This window comes from Sciurus vulgaris (genome assembly GCF_902686455.1).
Source record: "Sciurus vulgaris genome assembly, chromosome: X".
Lineage (NCBI taxonomy): Eukaryota > Metazoa > Chordata > Mammalia > Rodentia > Sciuridae > Sciurus > Sciurus vulgaris.
This window is the reverse complement of record NC_136471.1, coordinates 79,095,633-79,115,758: the sequence shown is the minus strand read 5'-3', so window position 1 is coordinate 79,115,758 and position 20,126 is coordinate 79,095,633. Positions and strand designations below refer to the sequence as shown.

General features: G+C 45.2%; 1 protein-coding gene and 1 long non-coding RNA gene across 7 annotated transcripts in view; one reads left to right on the top strand and one right to left on the bottom strand.

The window, feature by feature from the left end:
• NLGN3 (neuroligin 3) overlaps positions 1-12,332 on the top strand; it is a 25,694-nt gene extending 13,362 nt beyond the window's left edge. For all 6 annotated transcript variants that reach the window (XM_079124904.1, XM_079124902.1, XM_079124901.1 and 3 more), the window contains 3 exons: positions 4,308-4,493; positions 6,848-7,637; positions 8,507-12,332. In XM_079124904.1, the coding sequence (XP_078981030.1) occupies positions 4,308-4,493; positions 6,848-7,637; positions 8,507-9,350 (1,820 nt within the window). In that variant the 3' untranslated portion in view covers positions 9,351-12,332. The remainder of the gene's footprint in view (positions 1-4,307; positions 4,494-6,847; positions 7,638-8,506) is intronic.
• Positions 258-20,126, bottom strand: LOC306651940. Its single transcript, XR_013761245.1, has 3 exons — positions 20,034-20,126; positions 1,572-1,880; positions 258-685 (listed from the first exon to the last, which is right to left on the bottom strand). It is a non-coding gene; the product is annotated as an uncharacterized lncRNA (long non-coding RNA).

Here is a 20,126-nt window from a genome sequence, read left to right as displayed (position 1 = left end):
ACACCATAGCAGGGCTCTTGTAAGTTCTACCACGCTGTTGAGAAAGGAGATCTGAATGCCATGATACTGTAAAGGTGGCTGTACACTAGGGCTGCACAGTTCCTAAAGTGTAATGAATGCACAAACATAACCACACGCAGATATATAGACACACATTCACAGTATTTGACAGCCAGAAGTAATTTTTCATAGAGTAATAGAAAATATTAATTTCAGCTGCTTTTAAAAGTAACAAAACACAAAGCTACATTGTATAAGGTTTATTGGAATGTACTGAGTATACTAAGAATATGCTTCAGTTCCATATTATCAGGCCAGCAGGGAATGGAGGAAAAGAGAGTGTGCAGGAGAGGGAAAAAGGAGCATGTAAGGAAGAGAAGAAGACTAGGGAGACAAAAAAGGATGATGGTGACACGGGGGAACCAGGCAAAGAGGAAGTAGAGGAGAGGCTCATAAGATTTAAGGAGAGATAGAATTTCAGTAGGATGTGAGGTCTCCATGGTGTCAGTTGGGAGCTGTGGGCTGCACAGAAGGCTGTCACTGGTGAGCACTCTGTATGATGTCCTGATTTGCTGATTACTTCACCACCATGCAGCTGCTCTAATCCTTAAGCTTCTATGTCAAAAGTTCTTAACCTTCTGGGGGGTCTTGGGCTCTTCTGAGATTCTGATGAATGCTATGGGCTCTCCCCAAAATGAAACACACACATTTATAAGAACAATGTCACAGATCCCCTTAAAGCTCATCCATGAAACTCAGCCTAAGAACCCCTACTTCACAACCTCCTCTTGTTGGGATAATCAGAGCAGCACATCTGGGGGAGCAGGAATATTATTATTTGGGCTTAAGCAATTGATGATCCAAAGAATATTACCCCCATATTCATAAGTAGTTATAAACTGAGATTTGGTCAGAAGTTCCCCATCACTTCCTGTGTACCCTGTTCTGGAACACAAATATAATCAATAAGCTACTGATTACATTCTGGGTACATACAAGATGTTTTTGTCTCTTGGCACCAGATGTAGTACATGGGTTTGTCCCTGACGTATGGGGATTTTGCTGTGTAGCTGAGGCTTTGTTGTTTTGTTTCCCAAAGCATCACAGAACAGGTGGCCAGTTTTGGACCCCAATTACATGCATTCATTCACCCTCCCTCCAGTCAGCTTTTCCTGAGCACTGAGCCCAAACAGACAGTTCACTCTAAGGTGGTTCTCTAGACATCTTGGCTGATTCATGTATGTTGACAATGTCACAGTCTAGTCCCTGGATTCCCTCCAGGAATCCAACGCAGAAGGGTAACTATTATTTGAGAAGCCCCAACTGGGCTTGGGGCCAACAAAAGAAAAGTACTCCAGCAGGTTATAGGATGTGGATACTCCTGGGGCTGAGGAAATAGGGGCTTGCCAAGTTTTATTCTGGGTTCCAGAATTAATTGAATCCTACATCCTTGCTCAGGTACCCTCCAGGCAAACTGAAAACCCAGTACACATCAAGCCTTGAGTGACACAAACATCTAGTTTTGATACAGTCTGCCAGATTCCCCCATCTTCTGTTGACAAGCAGCTTACCATGTACTGCAGTATCAACTTGGGCCCAGGGAGATTGGCTCGGATTTATTCTGACAGTGCATGGAGTTGACTATTTCAGCATCCATTCTCTTGGTTTCCGTGGATGGCAGAGATTCTGGAGAACTAGCAGCAAGTGACTGGTCTCCCAGACCACCAGTTTTTGTGTGCTCCTGGTCAGTCATGTTCACCATATCAACTGCCTGAGCCTGTTGGATATAGTACCTGAAGCAGGATTCTTCTTGTAGTAAGGATCATTGGCATGGCCCCATCCACATGCTTCAATGCTCCTTATCCAGAGACTCATAGGATCTAAGGAAGTAGAGAGGGATTGTCAAACCCTCCACCCAGTCTTTTCAGACCTTTGTTCCTAACCCAGAAAATCAGTCCATGTTGAAGAAATATACTACATCCAACTACAGGCTTTTCCTGCTAATTAGGACAGACATTCTTGACACATTTCACTGGATGATGCCTTGGCAAGGGCTGAAGCCAAACCTGCTATTGCCTAAGTGAGAGAAAAGATAAAGTGAATATGGGGGATGTAGAGAGAGAGAGAGAAAGAAATGAGGATGAAGAGAAGCACATCAGAGGGTCTCAAGGCTTGGGCACCTGAGTTGAGTCTTGGTCAGCATAGCTTTTAAGGTTTGCAGGAGCAACATCGGTTTCTTCATGAGCCAGCCAAAGAAGCTGGTTCCCTCATCTAGAGGAACAAGGGGTCCTCAAGTTCATCCTTGTTCAGCCTTTCTCTAATTCCTTCTCCTTTCCTCATCTGAACCCTGAGGCTAAACAGGATTTGTGACTAGGTCCTTGAAGGAATAACTAAGTGCTTTATGTACTTAATTGTACCAAAGATAAATTAATAACACACTTGAAGAGGGTAAGATGAGCTCTTTTGTACAAGCTAGGCACAGAAGGATTCGAGAAAGACAGTGATGAGGTCTTGTGCCTGCTTGAGTCCATTTGAAATCAGCCTCTGCCCGTGGATTGCCAGACTGCCAGAGAACGCTCTGAGAGCTCTGGATGCCTTCTTCAATATGGCCTTACACCAAGTTGATTCCAGGTGCTGTCAATGAGCTTTTAACTGTGGAGTCAAAAAATACTGATCCAAGTATGGGTTTCTATGTGGAGGAGCACTGTAATTACCCATCTGGAAAGGAACCTTCCAAAAGCCTAGGGCAGGAGAAGTTAGGAGCTTCCATGGGACCTAGGAATCATGGAAGAGAGATGAAACAAGGCAGCAGGATCAGTCTAAAATGGAAGCAGGGCAGGAGGGGGGGAATATAGGACATCTCTGTGGGATAGCCAGCAGGTGGGCGGGAAGTTAATCTCCATGGCAACACAGTCTCTGAGGCAGCAAATCCCAGCAGGTGGGTGGGAAGGTAGTCTCCATGGTGACATGTCTCCTCAGCAGCAAATCCCAGTGGGTGGGCGGGAAGACCTGTTTCTGTGGTAACACACAGCACTGACTTCCCCATTTTTCCACCAGATGAAAAAGATGGTCTAACCCACTGGATTCACAACTTTAGAACGCATCAGCATCACTTGGAGCACTAGTTTAAAACAGATTGCTGCTCAGGAACAGTGGATGTAATTCCAGTGACTCAGGAGGCTGAAGCAGGAGGATGGCAAGTTCAAGGCCAGCCTCCTCAAATTAGCGAGACCCTGTCTCAAAATAAAAAAATAAAAAGGACTGGGGATGTAGCTCAGTAATAAAGCACCCCTAGGTTCTATCCCCAGTACTGTAGAAAAAAGAAAAACATGGAAAGCTGGGCCCCACCCCCAGAGTTTCCAATTCATTAGATCTTGGAGGAAGGGAAATAAGGGCCTGCCCTGAGAATGAGGGGAAGGGGGCCATCCAAGGTCATGGAAAGAAATGGAGATGGACTGATTTGTACAGGAAGGACAAGGAGAGCTTAGGAATTGTTGCCTTTTGGGATCTTCCCTTCCTTCAGAGATAGAGGAAAGGAGAAAGAAGTAACTGTAGCTCTACCATGTGCTGGGCTTATGCTCATTTTATCATTGTTACAACCCCATAAGGTATCTTATTCCCATTTTGCAGAAAGGGAAACTATGGCCCAGAGATTTTAAATAACTGGTCCAAGGCCACATGGCTAAAATGTGAGAGAGCCAGGATCCAAACCAAGAATTATCTGATTTTAAAACTCCTACTCTTTCATTTGTCCTGGTACCGAGGATTGAACTCAGGGGTACTTAACCACTGAGCAATATCCCCAACCCTTTTTAAAATTTTATTTTGAGACAGAGTCTCACTATCTTGCTAAGAGCCTCACTAAGTTGCTGAGGCTGACCTCAAACTTGTGATCCTCCTGATTCAGCCTCTGGAGTCACTGAAATTATAGGCATGCACCACCATGCCTGGCTCCCTATAGCTTAACAGATGTTAGAATCATATCCCAAGCTAGTACATCTGGGTGGAGGATGCTGAGTTCTGACCATTTACAGTTCCTGCAGTTTAACTCTCCCATCTGGAGGAGGCAGCCATTTCAAATGGTCAAACCCCTTCTTCCACACTGGATAATGGATGGGAAGCAGGGAGCCCACCCTTCCTGTATTGATAATGCTGGACCTTGCAGAAAGGAGTGATGGTATATGTTAGCGAGGTAGAAAGAGCTACATAGCTGCATGTTGATCTTCTGTCCAACTCCTGACTGCCATCATAATACAATTTCTCCATCCCTCTGCCTTCACTTTCCTCATGCCCTTTGTTGAATCTAGGTTTCCTGAGCACTGGAGATCAGGCAGCCAAGGGCAACTATGGGCTCCTTGACCAAATCCAGGCCCTCCGCTGGGTGAGCGAGAATATTGCTTTCTTTGGAGGAGATCCCCGCCGTATAACAGTCTTCGGCTCAGGCATTGGTGCATCCTGTGTCAGCCTCCTCACACTGTCACATCACTCTGAGGGTGAGTAGTTCTTGGGGCAAAACATGGACTAGCCAAATGTTGGCTATGTATCCTGATTCCCAGGCCTTCCAGGATCCAGAATGCCCTACTTTGTGCTCCAGGAGCACTCAGAGGCATCAGCCAGTCCTCTTCCACCAGCTCCAAATCCCTTTGAGGATATGTGGAAGGGAGAAAAATGTTTCTCCAGGGGAAGAAATATTTCTCCTAATGTGAGGGAGGGAAGGAGAGAATCCCATTTACACCCTGAGTAAGCAAGATGTTCCTTCTGATATGGGAGTTTTGTTTGGGAGAGTGGGGATAAAATACCTCTCAGAAAAGACAATAGTTCTTTTGGGCAGAGGAAGTTTTTCAGTATGGGAAAGACACATTGGTACAGAGTCAAGATCTAGGGTGGGAATTAGTTTCTAGGTGTAAGAAACACTCATTTCTGTTTTTCTCTCTGAAGAACAAGTCTGTACAAAAGTGAAAATGTTCTTGAGCAGGAGGCAGGTCCAAAGTGAGAATGCTGCTGGGTGTGGTGGCACACGCCTGTAATTCCAGTGATTCAGGCGCTGAGGCAGAAAAATCACAAGTTCAAGACCAGCCTGGGCAAATTAAAGAGACCCTGTCTCAAATAAAAAAATAAATATGGCTAGGGAGGTAGCTCCGTGGTAGGGTTCCCTGGGGTTCAGTACACAGTACTACAAATATAAGTAAACAAAGTGAAAATCCCTGACCTGCAAGATGGGCTTCTTCTGAGGGGAGACAGTGTATAATTGGACTGTAGACCTTTTCCTGGGTTGCACAACCCACCTACAGGAAGGTTTTTACCAACTGTCCTGGTGGTGGGTCCCTCTGCCAGTGACCCTTCCAAGGGGTTGAATTGGCCCTTTTTCACTCTGCAGGAAATGTTCTCTCCACCTTTAGACTATAGAGAACATTATGCCTCTGATAGACAAACCCAAACTTCTTATGAAGAAAATATCTCTGTGAGTTGGGCATGGTGTCACACACCTGCAATCCCATCTACTTAGAAGGTTGAGGCAGGAGGATCACAAGTTGGAGGCCAGTCTCAGCAACTTAGCAAGACCCTTCTCAAAATTAAAAAATAAAAATCAAAAAGGGATGGGGATGTAGTTCAGTGGTAGAGGTCCCCGGGCTCAATCCTCACTACCATACACACACAAAATCTCCCTTCTCTGAAGTAGGGAAATCTGTGAGAGGGGACACATTTTTTTTCTTTGAAATTGACCCCATGAGTTAGTGATATTCTCACAGGAAGATTTGCAGGCTCTCTTTGAGGAAGAATCACCTTCTCTGTCCTAGAACTTCTGTCTGTGTCCCTCCAGAGACTACCTGGTGAGGGAAGACTAAAGTGGATTCTGCATCTCTAAAGAGAGGGAATGGGGGCAGGGGATGTAGCCCCTTTGTAAACCACTTGGCTGAAATATAAGACCCTGGGTTCCATCCTCAGAACAGAAGGAAGGAAGGAAGAAGGAAGGAAGGAAGGAAGGAAGGAGAAACAAAGAGAAATAATCTTTGGAAAAATGAGGTCCTCTCTTTTTTTTTTTTTTATTATGAGGTCCTCTCTTAAGTAGTAGTTTATATTCTCTCCCTCTTTGCCATGCAAACTGCCTTTCTCTTAGAGCAATGGAATTGTGTGCCTGAGAGCCAAATTCCTCTTGGGAATGTTGGGGCCAGGGAGAGAATGATACCTTTTTTTCCCTAGAGGTGAAAGAATCATTTTGTTTTTGAGTTTGGGTGGGGTCTGGTTCCTTCTCAGCTTGGAGAAAATCTGGATGTGAAGCATCAGTAGCTTCAGCAAAAGGAAAGTCTCTGTGGATACTACAGACTGGCAGGACACATGCCTGGGAGACTTTTAGACCTCAAGCAAGGCCTTTGCCCTTGGGATTCTTCCTCAAACTCCCAGAATGTGGGGCTCTCTCCTCCCTGCATTTCTCATCTCTCTTGAAAAAGACCCCTTTGTGGTGCAAGCGCCAGCTCCCTGGTGGTTCGCTGGCACAGAGCTGGGCCCAGCTGGGCAGGAAGCAAGAGGGAGAGACAAGGAGCAATAAAGAGAGGGAGCAAAGGAGGCTGGGATCCAAGGGGTTAATTTTTCCTGACACTTCCTTAACCCCCAAATTACCAACCATCCCACCAGGACCGGGGATACAATGAAGGAACCAGACAGGACCGATTAAGGAAGGGACTCAGCAATCCCTCTCCAGTCCTAACTCTTTATCCCCTACTAAAAGAGTTATTCCTCCTTCCTAGCCAATGCAAACCATAGGGTGGCCTCGGTGACAAAGGAATAAGGTGTTTCATGGTCATGTGTTACAATATAGATCTAACCTAGTGCCACCTATCTTCTGTAGGGCTTTTCCAGAGGGCCATCATCCAAAGTGGCTCTGCTCTGTCCAGTTGGGCTGTGAACTACCAACCAGTGAAGTATACTAGCCTGCTGGCAGATAAAGTGGGTTGTAACGTACTGGACACTGTGGATATGGTGGACTGTCTTCGGCAAAAGAGCGCCAAGGAGCTGGTAGAGCAGGACATCCAGCCCGCCCGCTACCATGTGGCCTTTGGCCCTGTAATTGATGGTGATGTCATTCCTGATGACCCTGAAATCCTCATGGAACAGGGCGAGTTCCTCAACTATGACATCATGCTAGGTGTCAACCAGGGTGAGGGTCTCAAGTTTGTAGAAGGGGTGGTGGACCCTGAGGATGGTGTCTCTGGCACTGACTTTGACTATTCTGTCTCCAACTTTGTGGACAATCTGTATGGTTACCCTGAGGGTAAGGACACCCTGCGGGAAACCATCAAGTTCATGTACACAGACTGGGCAGACCGTGACAACCCTGAGACCCGTCGTAAAACACTGGTGGCACTCTTCACTGACCACCAGTGGGTGGAGCCCTCTGTGGTTACAGCTGATCTGCATGCCCGATACGGCTCACCTACCTATTTCTACGCCTTCTACCATCACTGCCAGAGCCTCATGAAGCCTGCTTGGTCAGATGCAGCACATGGGGATGAAGTACCCTACGTTTTTGGTGTCCCTATGGTAGGCCCCACTGACCTTTTCCCCTGCAACTTCTCCAAGAATGACGTTATGCTCAGTGCTGTCGTCATGACCTATTGGACCAACTTTGCCAAGACTGGGTAAGGAGAAAAATTTTTTCCCTTTGGAACCTCAGCATGCACTCCCTTCTGCTCCACTATCTAACTTCTTTCATCATCTCCCTTCCTACGATATTCCCAAAGTCTTGCTTGTTAACCCCTTCACTTCCCCTTCCTACCTTCCTTTTTGAGATTTTGTGGCCATTTTCCTTCCTTCAAAAATTTTACTGAAGGGACCAAAGGTGTAGCTCAGTGATAGAGCACCAGATTTCCATGTCTAAGGCCCTGGGTTCAATCCCCAGAACCAATAAAGGAAAAATTGTATTGAGACTCACAACTCTGTTAGCATCACAACCTAGCAGGAATGCAAGTTACTGGCAGAGTTGTGGGAATCAAGGTTAACCAGTCAGAGGCTGTGTGAAATGACCATGAAAAGTACATTCAGACAGAACCTGTAGAAGCCAGGCACAGTGGCATGTGCCAGTAATCCCAGCTACACAAGAGGCTGAAGCAGGAGGATCACAAAGTTTGAGGCCAGCCTTGGCAACTTAGTGAGTCTCTGGCTCAAAAGGGGGGGAACAGCCTTTACCTTTAAAGGAGAAAAAGTGGACAGCTGGAAAGATTGATAAATGCTCAGTAGTATGGGAGAAGACAAAATATCTACAGCCTGATCTTAGCAGATAAGCACAAGGAAGAGTGAGACAGTTTCCATGATGCCCATTGTGGGCACAAGGAGTTCAAGCCATGAGGCAGAAATGGGTATGGACAGAGGGAGGGACCCTGAAAAAGATGGAACTGGTGGTAAGTTTTGGACAGGGGAAGAAGTTTAGGTGTAGGTGTGAGAGGAAGGAAACTGGACCCTTCCTTATCTAGGTAGAGTGGTGACCCCAGATTTCCATGTGGTGTTTCAGGGATCCCAACAAGCCGGTCCCCCAGGACACCAAGTTCATTCACACCAAGGCCAACCGCTTTGAGGAAGTGGCCTGGTCTAAATACAATCCCCGAGACCAGCTCTACCTTCACATCGGGCTGAAACCAAGGGTCCGCGATCATTACCGAGCCACTAAGGTTGCCTTTTGGAAACACCTGGTGCCCCACCTGTACAACCTGCATGACATGTTCCACTATACATCCACAACCACCAAAGTGCCGCCCCCGGATACCACCCACAGCTCCCACATCACCCGCAGGCCCAATGGCAAGACCTGGAGCACCAAGCGGCCAGCCATCTCTCCTGCCTACAGCAATGAGAACGCCCAAGGGTCCTGGAACGGGGACCAGGATGCAGGGCCTCTCCTGGTGGAGAACCCTCGAGACTATTCCACTGAATTAAGTGTGACCATCGCTGTGGGGGCCTCCCTCTTGTTCCTCAATGTTCTGGCTTTTGCTGCCCTCTATTACCGGAAGGACAAACGGCGACAGGAGCCTCTGCGGCAGACTAGCCCCCAGAGGGGAGCTGGAGCCCCTGAATTGGGAGCTGCTCCTGAGGAGGAGCTGGCAGCATTACAGCTCGGACCCACTCACCATGAGTGTGAGGCTGGTCCCCCCCATGACACACTGCGCCTCACTGCATTGCCCGATTATACCCTGACCCTGCGGCGCTCCCCTGATGACATCCCACTCATGACTCCCAACACCATCACTATGATTCCCAACTCCCTGGTAGGGCTGCAGACATTGCACCCCTATAACACCTTTGCTGCAGGGTTCAACAGTACCGGGCTGCCCCACTCACATTCCACTACCCGGGTATAGCTCCAACCCAGAGCACAGCTCATCTCCCAGCTCCCTCCCTTCCAGATCCACAAACACATGCACATGTGCATATGTGCACACACACATACACACAAACACACATATGTATACGCACGCACCCACACCCTACAGCAGACCCATCTGCACAAACATAGACAGATGTGGACATGCACCCGCATGTACAAAAACACAAATACTGAAGTAAACCTGGACAAACCCTGCAAATGGGGACACAAATGAGTCCTTGGTAAACTGAGGATCCATGAAACAGCAGCTGAAGCCAGCTCCCTGAGCCTGACCACAGACACTCCTGGGGGGCCTGAAAGCAACAGCTGGACACCCCCTTGGTGCTCGCCTTCGGCCTCTCTTGGAACTGCACCAACGACCAACTCCAGACTTGGGAGCTTTAAAGAGCAGAGTAGCTCTTCCTCCCCCAGACTTGGTCTTTTTTCTGGGTCTTGTTTTTGTTGATTTTTTTTAAAATTTTGGAACAAATGCTTTTCCAACCCATGAGTGCTAACAGGCTCTGGAAGTGAGGGTTCCAGGCTCAGGTCTCTCTGATTTTGGAACCCTTTGTGCTCACACAATCAGACCAAGGAACAGGACTCCCAAAAAGAAACAGATTTGAGCAAGACCATGGGGTGAACGGAGGAAGTGGCTAATGATGGATGGGGCTGGAGGGCCATCAAGGAGAAATCTCCAACCTTCTGTGTCCTGGTGGAGGGATACAGAGCCTGCAGGGTGATCTGCTTCCCCCAAAGGCAAGCAGTATTGGCCTGGCTAGACCAGGGTATCCTAGGTTTGGCAAACAAGGTACTGTGGGGGCCATGTCATTATTGCCCCCACCCCCCAGTATATAATCTGGGTTCTGCCTCTGCCCTTGGGGAAATGCTATCAGAAAATCACCCCATTTTCTTTACAGTCTCTTTTGTGTCTGTCATTTCTCTTTCAAAAAGGCGGTGTTTTTTGTTGTTGTTGGCTTTTTTTTTTTTAAAGAAAAGTTCTTAAAACACTAACGGAAACCCATGGAGTTTGTCCTTTGTAAAAATTTTAAACACAGTGTCTTGATATAAAAATAAAAAAAAATCCAGTTAGCACTCCCAACCTGCCTCCCTTGCACAGGCCTTGCCCCAACAGACTTCGGAGCAGGGTGCCCCTGCGAGCTAGAAATCAGGCAATCAGGCAGCCTCCATCAGACTCCCCTACCTTTAAGCTGATACATATCTGGGCTGCACTCTGCTGGCCCCCTGCACGAAGGCCTCTCCGATCTTAATCAGGTTGCTGTCCCCACCCCCCTACCCCCCAGCGCTCTGGGTTCCTGCAGTTGAAGCCTCCTCTCAGCACCTCGGGCCTCCTAATGAAACAGCAAAAATAATACTTCCTTCCTTCTCTGTGCCACCACCACTGCTGCTGCCACCGACACCGCCTCCTCCTCCTACTCCTCTTCTTCCGCCTCCTTCTCCGATGCCACCACCACCAACGCTACCATCCTGCCCTTACCTTGAACTGGGGGCTAGGAGGAGGTTTGACCTCTAACATGCTAAAGTTTTTTTGCATCCAAATCCAGTGCGGCATCAGCTATGTGGACTCCCTGGCCTTGGGTGACTGACAGAGCAGGTCCCTTCTTCCTTAGGGATACTTGATTCCTGTTCTGTGAAGTAGAATTGGAGAAGTCACTGAGGTCCTGAGAGTGATTTCTCTTCAGGATTGTGATAAGTGAGCCCCCTGACAACTCCAGGGGACAGATTCAGTGGGGCTCCACAGGGTTAGCATTATGGGATTTCATATGATTCTCATTGACGTGAAGAACTGAACAGGAAATCTGATCATCAAGTTTGACAGTCAAGCAGGGTTGTCGATACCTCACATATCAGGAAAAGAATTCTTCAAATTGACCCTGACAAAATGAGGGAGATAAACCATCACAACCAGAATGATGTTCAGAGGGGATGAACACAGGGTAGTATGTACAGAGACCAAAACCCAGAACTAATATACTAATATGGCACATGGGACAAGAGAGATTGGCAATGATTGACTTGAGAGATATATAGTTTTAAAAAAAGAATGGGGAAGAGGATGTACAATTTGAAAGAGTCCTCAGTTGTAGAACTGGTTTTCTCCCTTTTTCACCCCTTCCTCCCTCCCTTCTTTCCTTTCTTTTTTTTTTCAAAACTAAGGGGAATACTAATATATGGTAACAAAAACAGAGCATGGAGGAGCTGGGAAGTAATTGGAGTAGATCAGAACTAGAAGTAACCCCAGAGTTATCTAGTCCAATCCACATATTTTATAATTGGGGAAATGGGTCCCAAAATCCCCAACTCAGTTAGTGGTGGAAACAGACCTAGAATGCCACCCAATAGTAGATGACCCTTCCTACAGTCCTGCTCCACTTTTTCCTTTCTACTGGCCATTGGTTATGCTTTACAAAGCATTAGTGGATCTACTCTTGGTGAGTACATTTTTAACATGTGGAAAAGAAGAGAGGATCTGGAGAAAAAAAGCAATGTGCCAAAGAACTGGGTAGGTTTTTTTTTTTTCTTTTTTAAGCTATAAAAAAGGAAGGTAACATCCAACCTGGTAATATTCAATGGTTGTGGAGCACTACTACTAAGTGACAAGTGTACTATTGCCATCTTCAATGTGTGACTTCTAAACCAGGACAGAGAAGTGTTCTCTCATGACCTGTGTTCTCCATTTCTTCTGAGAGTGATAGAGGAGAAAATGAGATTAAGTAAACCCAAGGAAAGACTTTGCTATGGATAGGAAGTAATTATGGGCACCCAGTAAGTTCCCAATAACATATGACAAATGGAACAAATGGTTACTGAGGAAAGCATTGTTATCCTTCATCTTCCTGAGAGCAGAGGGCTGGCTGGATTACATCACCTTTTGAGGTCAATTCAGCATCTTCATTTTTTGTTCCATCCTTTGATTGCTCTATTTCAGATACTTCCAAATAGGGCCTCCCATTCTGGTATGTGCGCGCTCACGAGAGAGAGAGAGAGAGAGAGAGAGAGAGAGAGAGAGAGAGAGAGAGAGAGAGAGAGAGAGAGAGAGAGAGAGAGAGAGAGAGAGAGAGAATGCCTCCAGTTAGAAGGCCATTTATTTGGGGGCAATTTAGACATTGCCTCTCCTCTCACAACTCAAGGTGCCATAGCAAAACCAGCTCCAATTCTATTAGGGACCCATCAGGGAGAAATTATAGTTGGTCTTCACACCTTTGAAAGGCCTGGATAAAGGAGGTGACCTTCAGGACAGGCAAGATTTCAAGCTCACTGACAGTTCTGTGCCCATGTAACTTGAGGTTCTTGGCCCCATTGCTGACCAACAGCACTGAGCCCAACAAAATACAAAAACAAAAACAGATTTTTGAAGAGAAGATTAGGATATACTTGGATTTTATTCCACATTGCAAAAATCATTAGTGCCTACATTAGATCCAGCCTGCATCCCTAGGTTTATCTGGTTTCTATTTTAGTCCTTTAGGGAACAGGACACAGCTATCTGGGGATCTGAATTAGTAGTGTGTATGAAGGGTCAGAAGTTGGTCACTGTGGAAATCTCCACAGAAGTATGATAACAGGACTGTAGGCCTGGCCCTGTGCTGGTTTATCTATACTGTAAGAGATGGAAGATACCCACTGTGGGGTACAAACTATTAGGAAGACAAAACTGAACCATGATAAAATGAATGAAGTGTATTATTTAGTATGTGACTTCAATTGTACAGTAAAGGTTAAAAGGACTGGAGAAATTGTAAGAAAAGCTATGGTGGGATATAGGTGAGTGGAGTAGTGGGTATTCCAAATCAAGAGAAGAACCTCAGACAGAGCATGGAGATGAGGTCTGGGTATACTCGAGGAACAGTGAGGGGACTGGCCTGACTAACGCAGAGGGTTTGAGTTAAATGATGGGACATCAGATTGGCAGGTCACGTTGCAGAGGTCTTCATAACAGAGGAGAGTTTGGGTGTTACTGAATGAGCAATGGGATGCCCTGACTGGATGCTTTTGCTAATGGTTTTATAGTGAGAAAATAAAGCCTCCTCAGCTCCACTTTGCTCCTTCTGTTCTTCAAGGAGAAGGATTTTCAGAATAGAAAGGACAAGGTGAACATCAGAGAGAAGCTACTGAAGGCAGTCTCATCCCAGGGTGCCTTGAGCTGCCCTGAGAAACTCCAGCTCAGAGTATGGGTCAATAACTGCCCTGACCATTTCGAGGACTCACAGCTCAATTGCAGGACAATGGGCGGTGGCTTTACAAACCCCAGGGAGAATGGAAACGATGCATGCTGCTGCCTAGAGATGGGCAAATATGGCCCCTACCATTTTTCAGGTAGGAAAAGGTAAATTCCACAAATTTATAGATCAATAAGTGTGATATTGATCAAGGGCAAGATTCTCAGGCAAATGATTAAAAGGATGTTGGTGAGCACTTAAAGAAAGTGAAGATCACTCAGCCACTGGATTCAGGAAAAAAAGTACCCACTCAATTCATTTCCTTTGATAGATTGGACAGGTAGAGGAGGAGAATGCTATACCCACACAATGTGTTTAGAATTCAACAAAACATTCTCTCAATACTCTTGGGACAATACAGAGAAATGCAAGGTGGGTAGGGGTGAACCTAGGTGGACTTTCAACTGGTTAAGTGACTACATGCAAAAGGATTCTGTTTTAATGTCACCAGATCAGACTTAAAAATTACACAAAACTGGTAAAGTCCCTTATTTTAATTTCAAAATGTAACAGTACAAGGATAGGATGTGGCAAGGTGGGTAGGGGTGAACCTAGGTGGACTTTCAACTGGTTAAGTGACTACATGCAAAAGGATTCTGTTTTAATGTCACCAGATCAGACTTAAAAATTACACAAAACTGGTAAAGTCCCTTATTTTAATTTCAAAATGTAACAGTACAAGGATAGGATGTGGCCTAAAAGGTTTTTAGAGTAAATGAAAGCTCATCATGAGTTATGAGTCAAATGGATAGTTTGGTTGCTACAAAACGTATTGTGACCTTGAACTGTATTAATAGTATACTGTTGAGGATAAAGGAGGTGATCACCTTGTGTTACAAACTGGTCAGACCACACCTGATGCCCTCTGTTCAGTTATGAGCACTAGACTTCAAGACAGTTATTACCAAAAGTATACTCAGAAAATAGTGGTGATGATAGTGAGGGGGCTGGAGAATCCCAGGGAAAATTTGTCTACTGTTAGCAAATCATTTCTGGGTCATGGGGAAGAGGAAGCTATAGTTTTGCTCTGTATGACTCCAAAGGCTCTGAGATCTAATGGATGGAAGTTATAGGAAAGCAGATTTGGATTCAACATAAGTGGCTCTTTTTCTTTTCTTTTTTATAATGAAAAATTGTAATAAAAGATTCAGCTCATGATTCCAGCCTCTTGAAGTCCTTTAAAATTTATTACCAACAGTTCCAATAACAGAAGAAAAAAATGCCCTATGGCTGGGGTGTAGCTCAGTGACAGAGTGCTTGCTTGCCTACCATGTGTGAGACTCTGGGTTCCATCCCCAGCACTGCAGAAAACAACAAAAATGTCCTGACCCCAACATCCTAACATAACCATTTGATGGGTTTAGAAGGGACTTTCTAAAGATTAGTAGTACTTTGAAATTAGAGTGGACTGACCCAAATGGTAGGCAGCTGCCTATCACCAGAGATAGGCAGTGACTGGACAACCACTACAGGTGGGTGATGCAAAGGTGATGGAAGTGTCTGATAAAAACTGACCCAGATGACCTTTAGGGTTACTGAGATTCTATGACATTTGAACTGGAAGGTCTCATGGTAAAGTATTCAGGAAAATATTTCTGGGGCATAGGTGTAAGGTGGACTGGAGGAGGGGAGATTGGAAGTAGAGATAATAACTAGTTAAGAGGTACCCGCTCTGAGGGCTCCAACTATTTCACCTCCAGCCCCCTTACCACTTGAATTTCAAAATTATGGTATCCAAAGCAGCTTTACTGGTTGCCTAGTTCCCCTCTCTTTTGATCTGATGTTTGCCTTATGCAACCTCTTTGCCAAGTAGTTATCTTGTCTCTCCTTAAATACCTCCAATGATGGGAAAATCTCATCTTCTCAAGGTAGATCATTGCATGCTGGATCATCTCAAACCATTATGAAGTTCTTCCTTAGGTTGAGTCAAAATCGGTTTTCCCAAAGCACCTACCCTTTGCAATCTAATTACATCCCCTTCCAAAGCAAAACAAAGGAAATCCCTCTTCTATATATCTGGAAACTGAAACCTGAACCACCACCATCAACATGCTGATCCTTCTCCAGGTTAAACAGATCCAAGAGTTCATTCACAATGATTTTTAAGTCCTGTTACACTCCTGGTCTCTCTCTTCAGTACTCGCTCCAGGCTGCTAATGTCTCTGTGTCTAATATCCACGGCTAAAGACAGTCCTCTGCTGTGATCTAATGAACAGAGCAGAAAGCAGAACTGTAACTTCCCTCCATTCTAGACCCGAACATATTAGCATTTGGTACAGCTGGTGTCAAAATGAATACGCTTGTAGTTACCTCAAACATCTGAAACCTTTTCATACTGATTGTTAGGAAGTTAAACATTTGGTTTCTACAAACTTGGCTCTGAAACTACATTTCATCTTCCTGGTTCATTATGGCTTCTCGGGATCTTTCTGAAACCAGCTTCATATCCTTTGGAAATTTGATCAGCGTGCCATCAATGTCCTAGTCCAAGTCGATAATTAAATTATTGGACAGACCAGTGACCGCCCTCCAGGCTGACAAAGATCCTTTAGTTACCAGCTGTGAATACACCTCACTGTCCTGTCTTCACCCATATTTTATTCTCTTATCCACAAGGACATCTCACACCAGACATACTTAAAAAATAAGATTGTATTCTGAAATCCTCTTTGGAAACAGCAGTGGGGAGAAGAGAACAGGAATGAAAAGAGGGGAGTTTGGTCTTTAGATCTTCTCCTCCATCCTACCCAGTACCTGGCTTCTGTCTTCAAGAAGGTACATCCAGACAACAGCTCGGATACAGAAAGTTGAAAGAACTGGATTTAGGGTCACAAAAACCTGCATTTGGGATCCTTCTCTGCCTCTTCCTAGCTATGTGACCCTGGGCAAGTTGCTTGTCAGCCTATTCATCTGTAAAACAGGGATATAACACCTAGCTCATAGAGTTGTTGTTAGGATTAAATAAGAAAAAAAATGTGATTGTGCTTTGTAACTTATTAAGTGCTACACAATGTAAGATATCATGATGATTTACTAAGCACCTACTGTGTTCATAGGAATAGGGTATAAAAAGGTAAATAAGGCACAGTCCTTGCCCTCCCTTGGGCTCTCAATTTTTTAGGGAAGATAGATTCACAGATAACCATAATATAAAGTAGAGGAACAGGGTGAATGGCACACACTGTAATGATCATTTAGAAGAGGGGGTGGTTCCTCAGATTGGAGGACACCAAAAATGGCTTCCTGGCATCTGATCTGTGCCCCAACAAATGGGACAGATCAGATGAAAGAAATGGCTGTGAGAACACAGCATTCCAGGTGGAAGAGTCTAGCAATGGGAATTTATGAAGCATGTCTGAGCCACCAGAGCAGGCATTTTTGTCTGGAAGAGGCAATGAGGCTGGTCAGCCACACCACTTTTCAGACAAGGTGATTCCTAGCAGGTCCATGAATTTGGGCAGAACTTCCTAGGTCTCGATGTCTGGGTTTATTCAACTGATCTCTTTGAAGAAAAAGAAGTCTTCTGGTGGGTGAAGACATCTGGAAAGACTCCAGGAAAATACCTTTTTCCTTATCTGAAGCTGAGAAATAGGTCTCTGGGAAGGGCAGGGATGAAGGCCATATTTAAATCCTAGCAATTTTCAGCTGGAAGTGGCTCTAGCTTAAAGATTCAAGCGTTTTCACTGAAGGAGGGTTATCCACCATATCTGAAAGGCTCCTTAGTCTTCAATTCCGTCAGGGAGAGGGAGGAAAATAGTTCAAGGGCTCTCAAGGTCCATTTCTAGATGGCTTCTTCTATGGTTATGATTTGGTGCCACCTGGTGACCAGAATGGAACATAGCAGCCTCCTTCCCCTCCCTAAATTTGGAACACCATACTGCATCCCTGTACTTAGGGAAGGGACTAGCTGCCTTCCAGTAGGGTAGAACCAGTAACTCAGAGGCCCTCGGGGGTCTGTGTAATGGAAACAAAAAGGGAGAATGGGAAAGTGCTACTCTGAGCCGTGATGGCTGTCCTTTCCTGGGTTGTTAAATTTTCTGTTTTCTGCAGACTACCTTCTGGTTTGCCACATCCCCCTCCCTCCATTCACCCTCCACTCACATATACTTTCTTACTATGGCTTAACTATCTGTAACAGATGATACAAGATCTCTCTCTCAGATTTGACCAGAGAAATTGTGAGTCTCTAAGTTGGCCATGGGACTAACAGTAAAAGGGTCTGGTTCTCCTGTGAGCTCAGGTTCAAGTATTACTTCCTCCTGCATGAGTTAACACTATTCTAGAATAGCTGAGCTAGAGTGACTCCTCCAAGAGAAGCTTATTCCTTTGAGGCTACACTTTGGATTCCTACAGCCCCTCTAAAAGTTTAGAGGAGGGAGAAGTATGTGCCTTGGAGAACAGAACAGATAGATGTCCCCTTTTCCTTCAAACCCCATTCCTGAATCAATTCAAAGTGATCAATAAAACTAAAACTGGGCATGGTGGTGCATGCCTATAATCTCAGCTACCTGAGAAGCTAAGGCAGAAGGATTGCAAATTCCAGAACAGCCTGGGCAATTTAGTAAGTTCCCGTCTCAAAACACATACACTACCCAGGACAGGAGCCTTGGAAGTATTGAGCCAACATGGGAGACATCCAGCTACCCTGAAAACTGTCATGAGGACAAAACACATAAAGATGCCAGAAGGTCCATCCGTGAATCTTCCTTGTCCAAGAAATAGGAATGTGAGTGAAGAAGACTTCAAGAAGACCTCAGCTCCAGCTACTGTCCAACAGCAAACACATGACACCCCCACAAGCAACAATCAATCAGTTCAACAGCTCCCAAATTCCAAACCCAGAATAAGTGTTAAGAATGAATATTGTGCTCGCTTCGGCAGCACATATACTAAAATTGGAACGATACAGAGAAGATTAGCATGGCCCCTGCGCAAGGATGACACGCAAATTCGTGAAGCGTTCCATATTTTAAAAAAAAAAAAAGAATGAATATTGGGGGCTGGGGTTGTGGCTCAGTGGTAGAGACCTCACCTAGCATGTGTGAGGCCCCAGGTTCGATCCTCAGCACCACATAAAAATAAAATAAAGGTACTGTGTCACCTGCAACTAAAATATATATAAAAAAGAATGAATATTGTTTGAAGCCACATGTATTGTGATGATTTTGTTATATGACATTAGACAAAATGGTAACTGAAGAAAGAATATTATAGCAGAAATATATTTTGGTATCTGCATAATACCTTCCTTTTTTCCCCACCATTTTTAAATGAAAAGAGTGGTAAATATGTGATTAAAATAAAGTATCTCATAAAAACACACACACACACACATACACACAAAATAAAAAACCAAAACAAAACTAAAACTACAGTAGCCTGATGATGCTTCATAATGGGGTATTAGTAGAGGGTAGATTGAGGGGATACCTTAAACTGGGATGGCCAGAGCTCAGTAGGACAAGATTGAGCTAGTGAAAAGGTTCATCTCACTGCCACTGCCTCCATTCCCAGGTACCCTTGATGCCTGAGTTTCTGTTGTGCCCCATCCTCCCAGTCAGTCTTTTCAGGATCTTTTGGGTGTTTGTGAATTCTGAGAGAGCTCAGATTGGAGAGTTGCTTGCACCAGGAAGGAAGGGCATGAAAGTGGTCTAAGTGCAAAAGAAAGAACTCATCAACCAGATTAGACTGCTTCAATTCTTGGATTACTTTTATATGTCCCAGCTCTTCCCTGGTCCCTACAATACACAGCTGCACGAGTGGATGTCCCCTAACTGTACTGGCCAATGAGTGAACAGATCCCTTTTCATCATTTAGTTAAATCAAGGAGAATTTTTTCAGAAGCCATATTTGCAAGGACACCAATGGATAGAACAGTAACAAAATAACATATGAACAAATGAGTTTACAAAGCTCACATTTCTTATCCTGAATCAAGGAAAGTTGATTATCTGGTACAATGACCCAGGGCACCTAACCAGGAAAACTTTCTGAACAGGTGAGAGGTCAGACATTAGACCACACAGACCAGAAATGAGCCTGACAGATCTTAAGAGATGCAGGATGCCTGGCAGAAATCAACTTTCCTTGTTGCTTTCGGGTGCTGAGATCCTAGTGGGTGACTTCTGTCCTGGCACCTGCTGCCTCCTGGTTCTAGAGTCACCCTGGCCCCTGGGCTTTTCCCACCCCTTTCAGGCTCCCTGAAGGAAAGCTCCAGAGAAACTCCACCCCTTCCCACAGTCGTCATGACATGTGTGTAGGACATGAATTCTGACAAATCACAAATGTGCTTACGAGTCTAATTAGAAAAAATATTTGGAATTGAGACAGCTTTGGAAAATCTGGTCACACTGTGGCCGTTCCTATTGTTCTCAGCTAGTATTTCGTTTTAGTCCCCTAAAGTGGCCATGTGACCTTGATGACAAACGCCATCTTCCTACCAGGACTGCCTGCGTTGCCTCAGATTCCTCTGACGGCTCGCTCGCGCTCTGTCTTTTCCGATTTCAAAGGCTTTAGACCGCCTCCCAAGACCC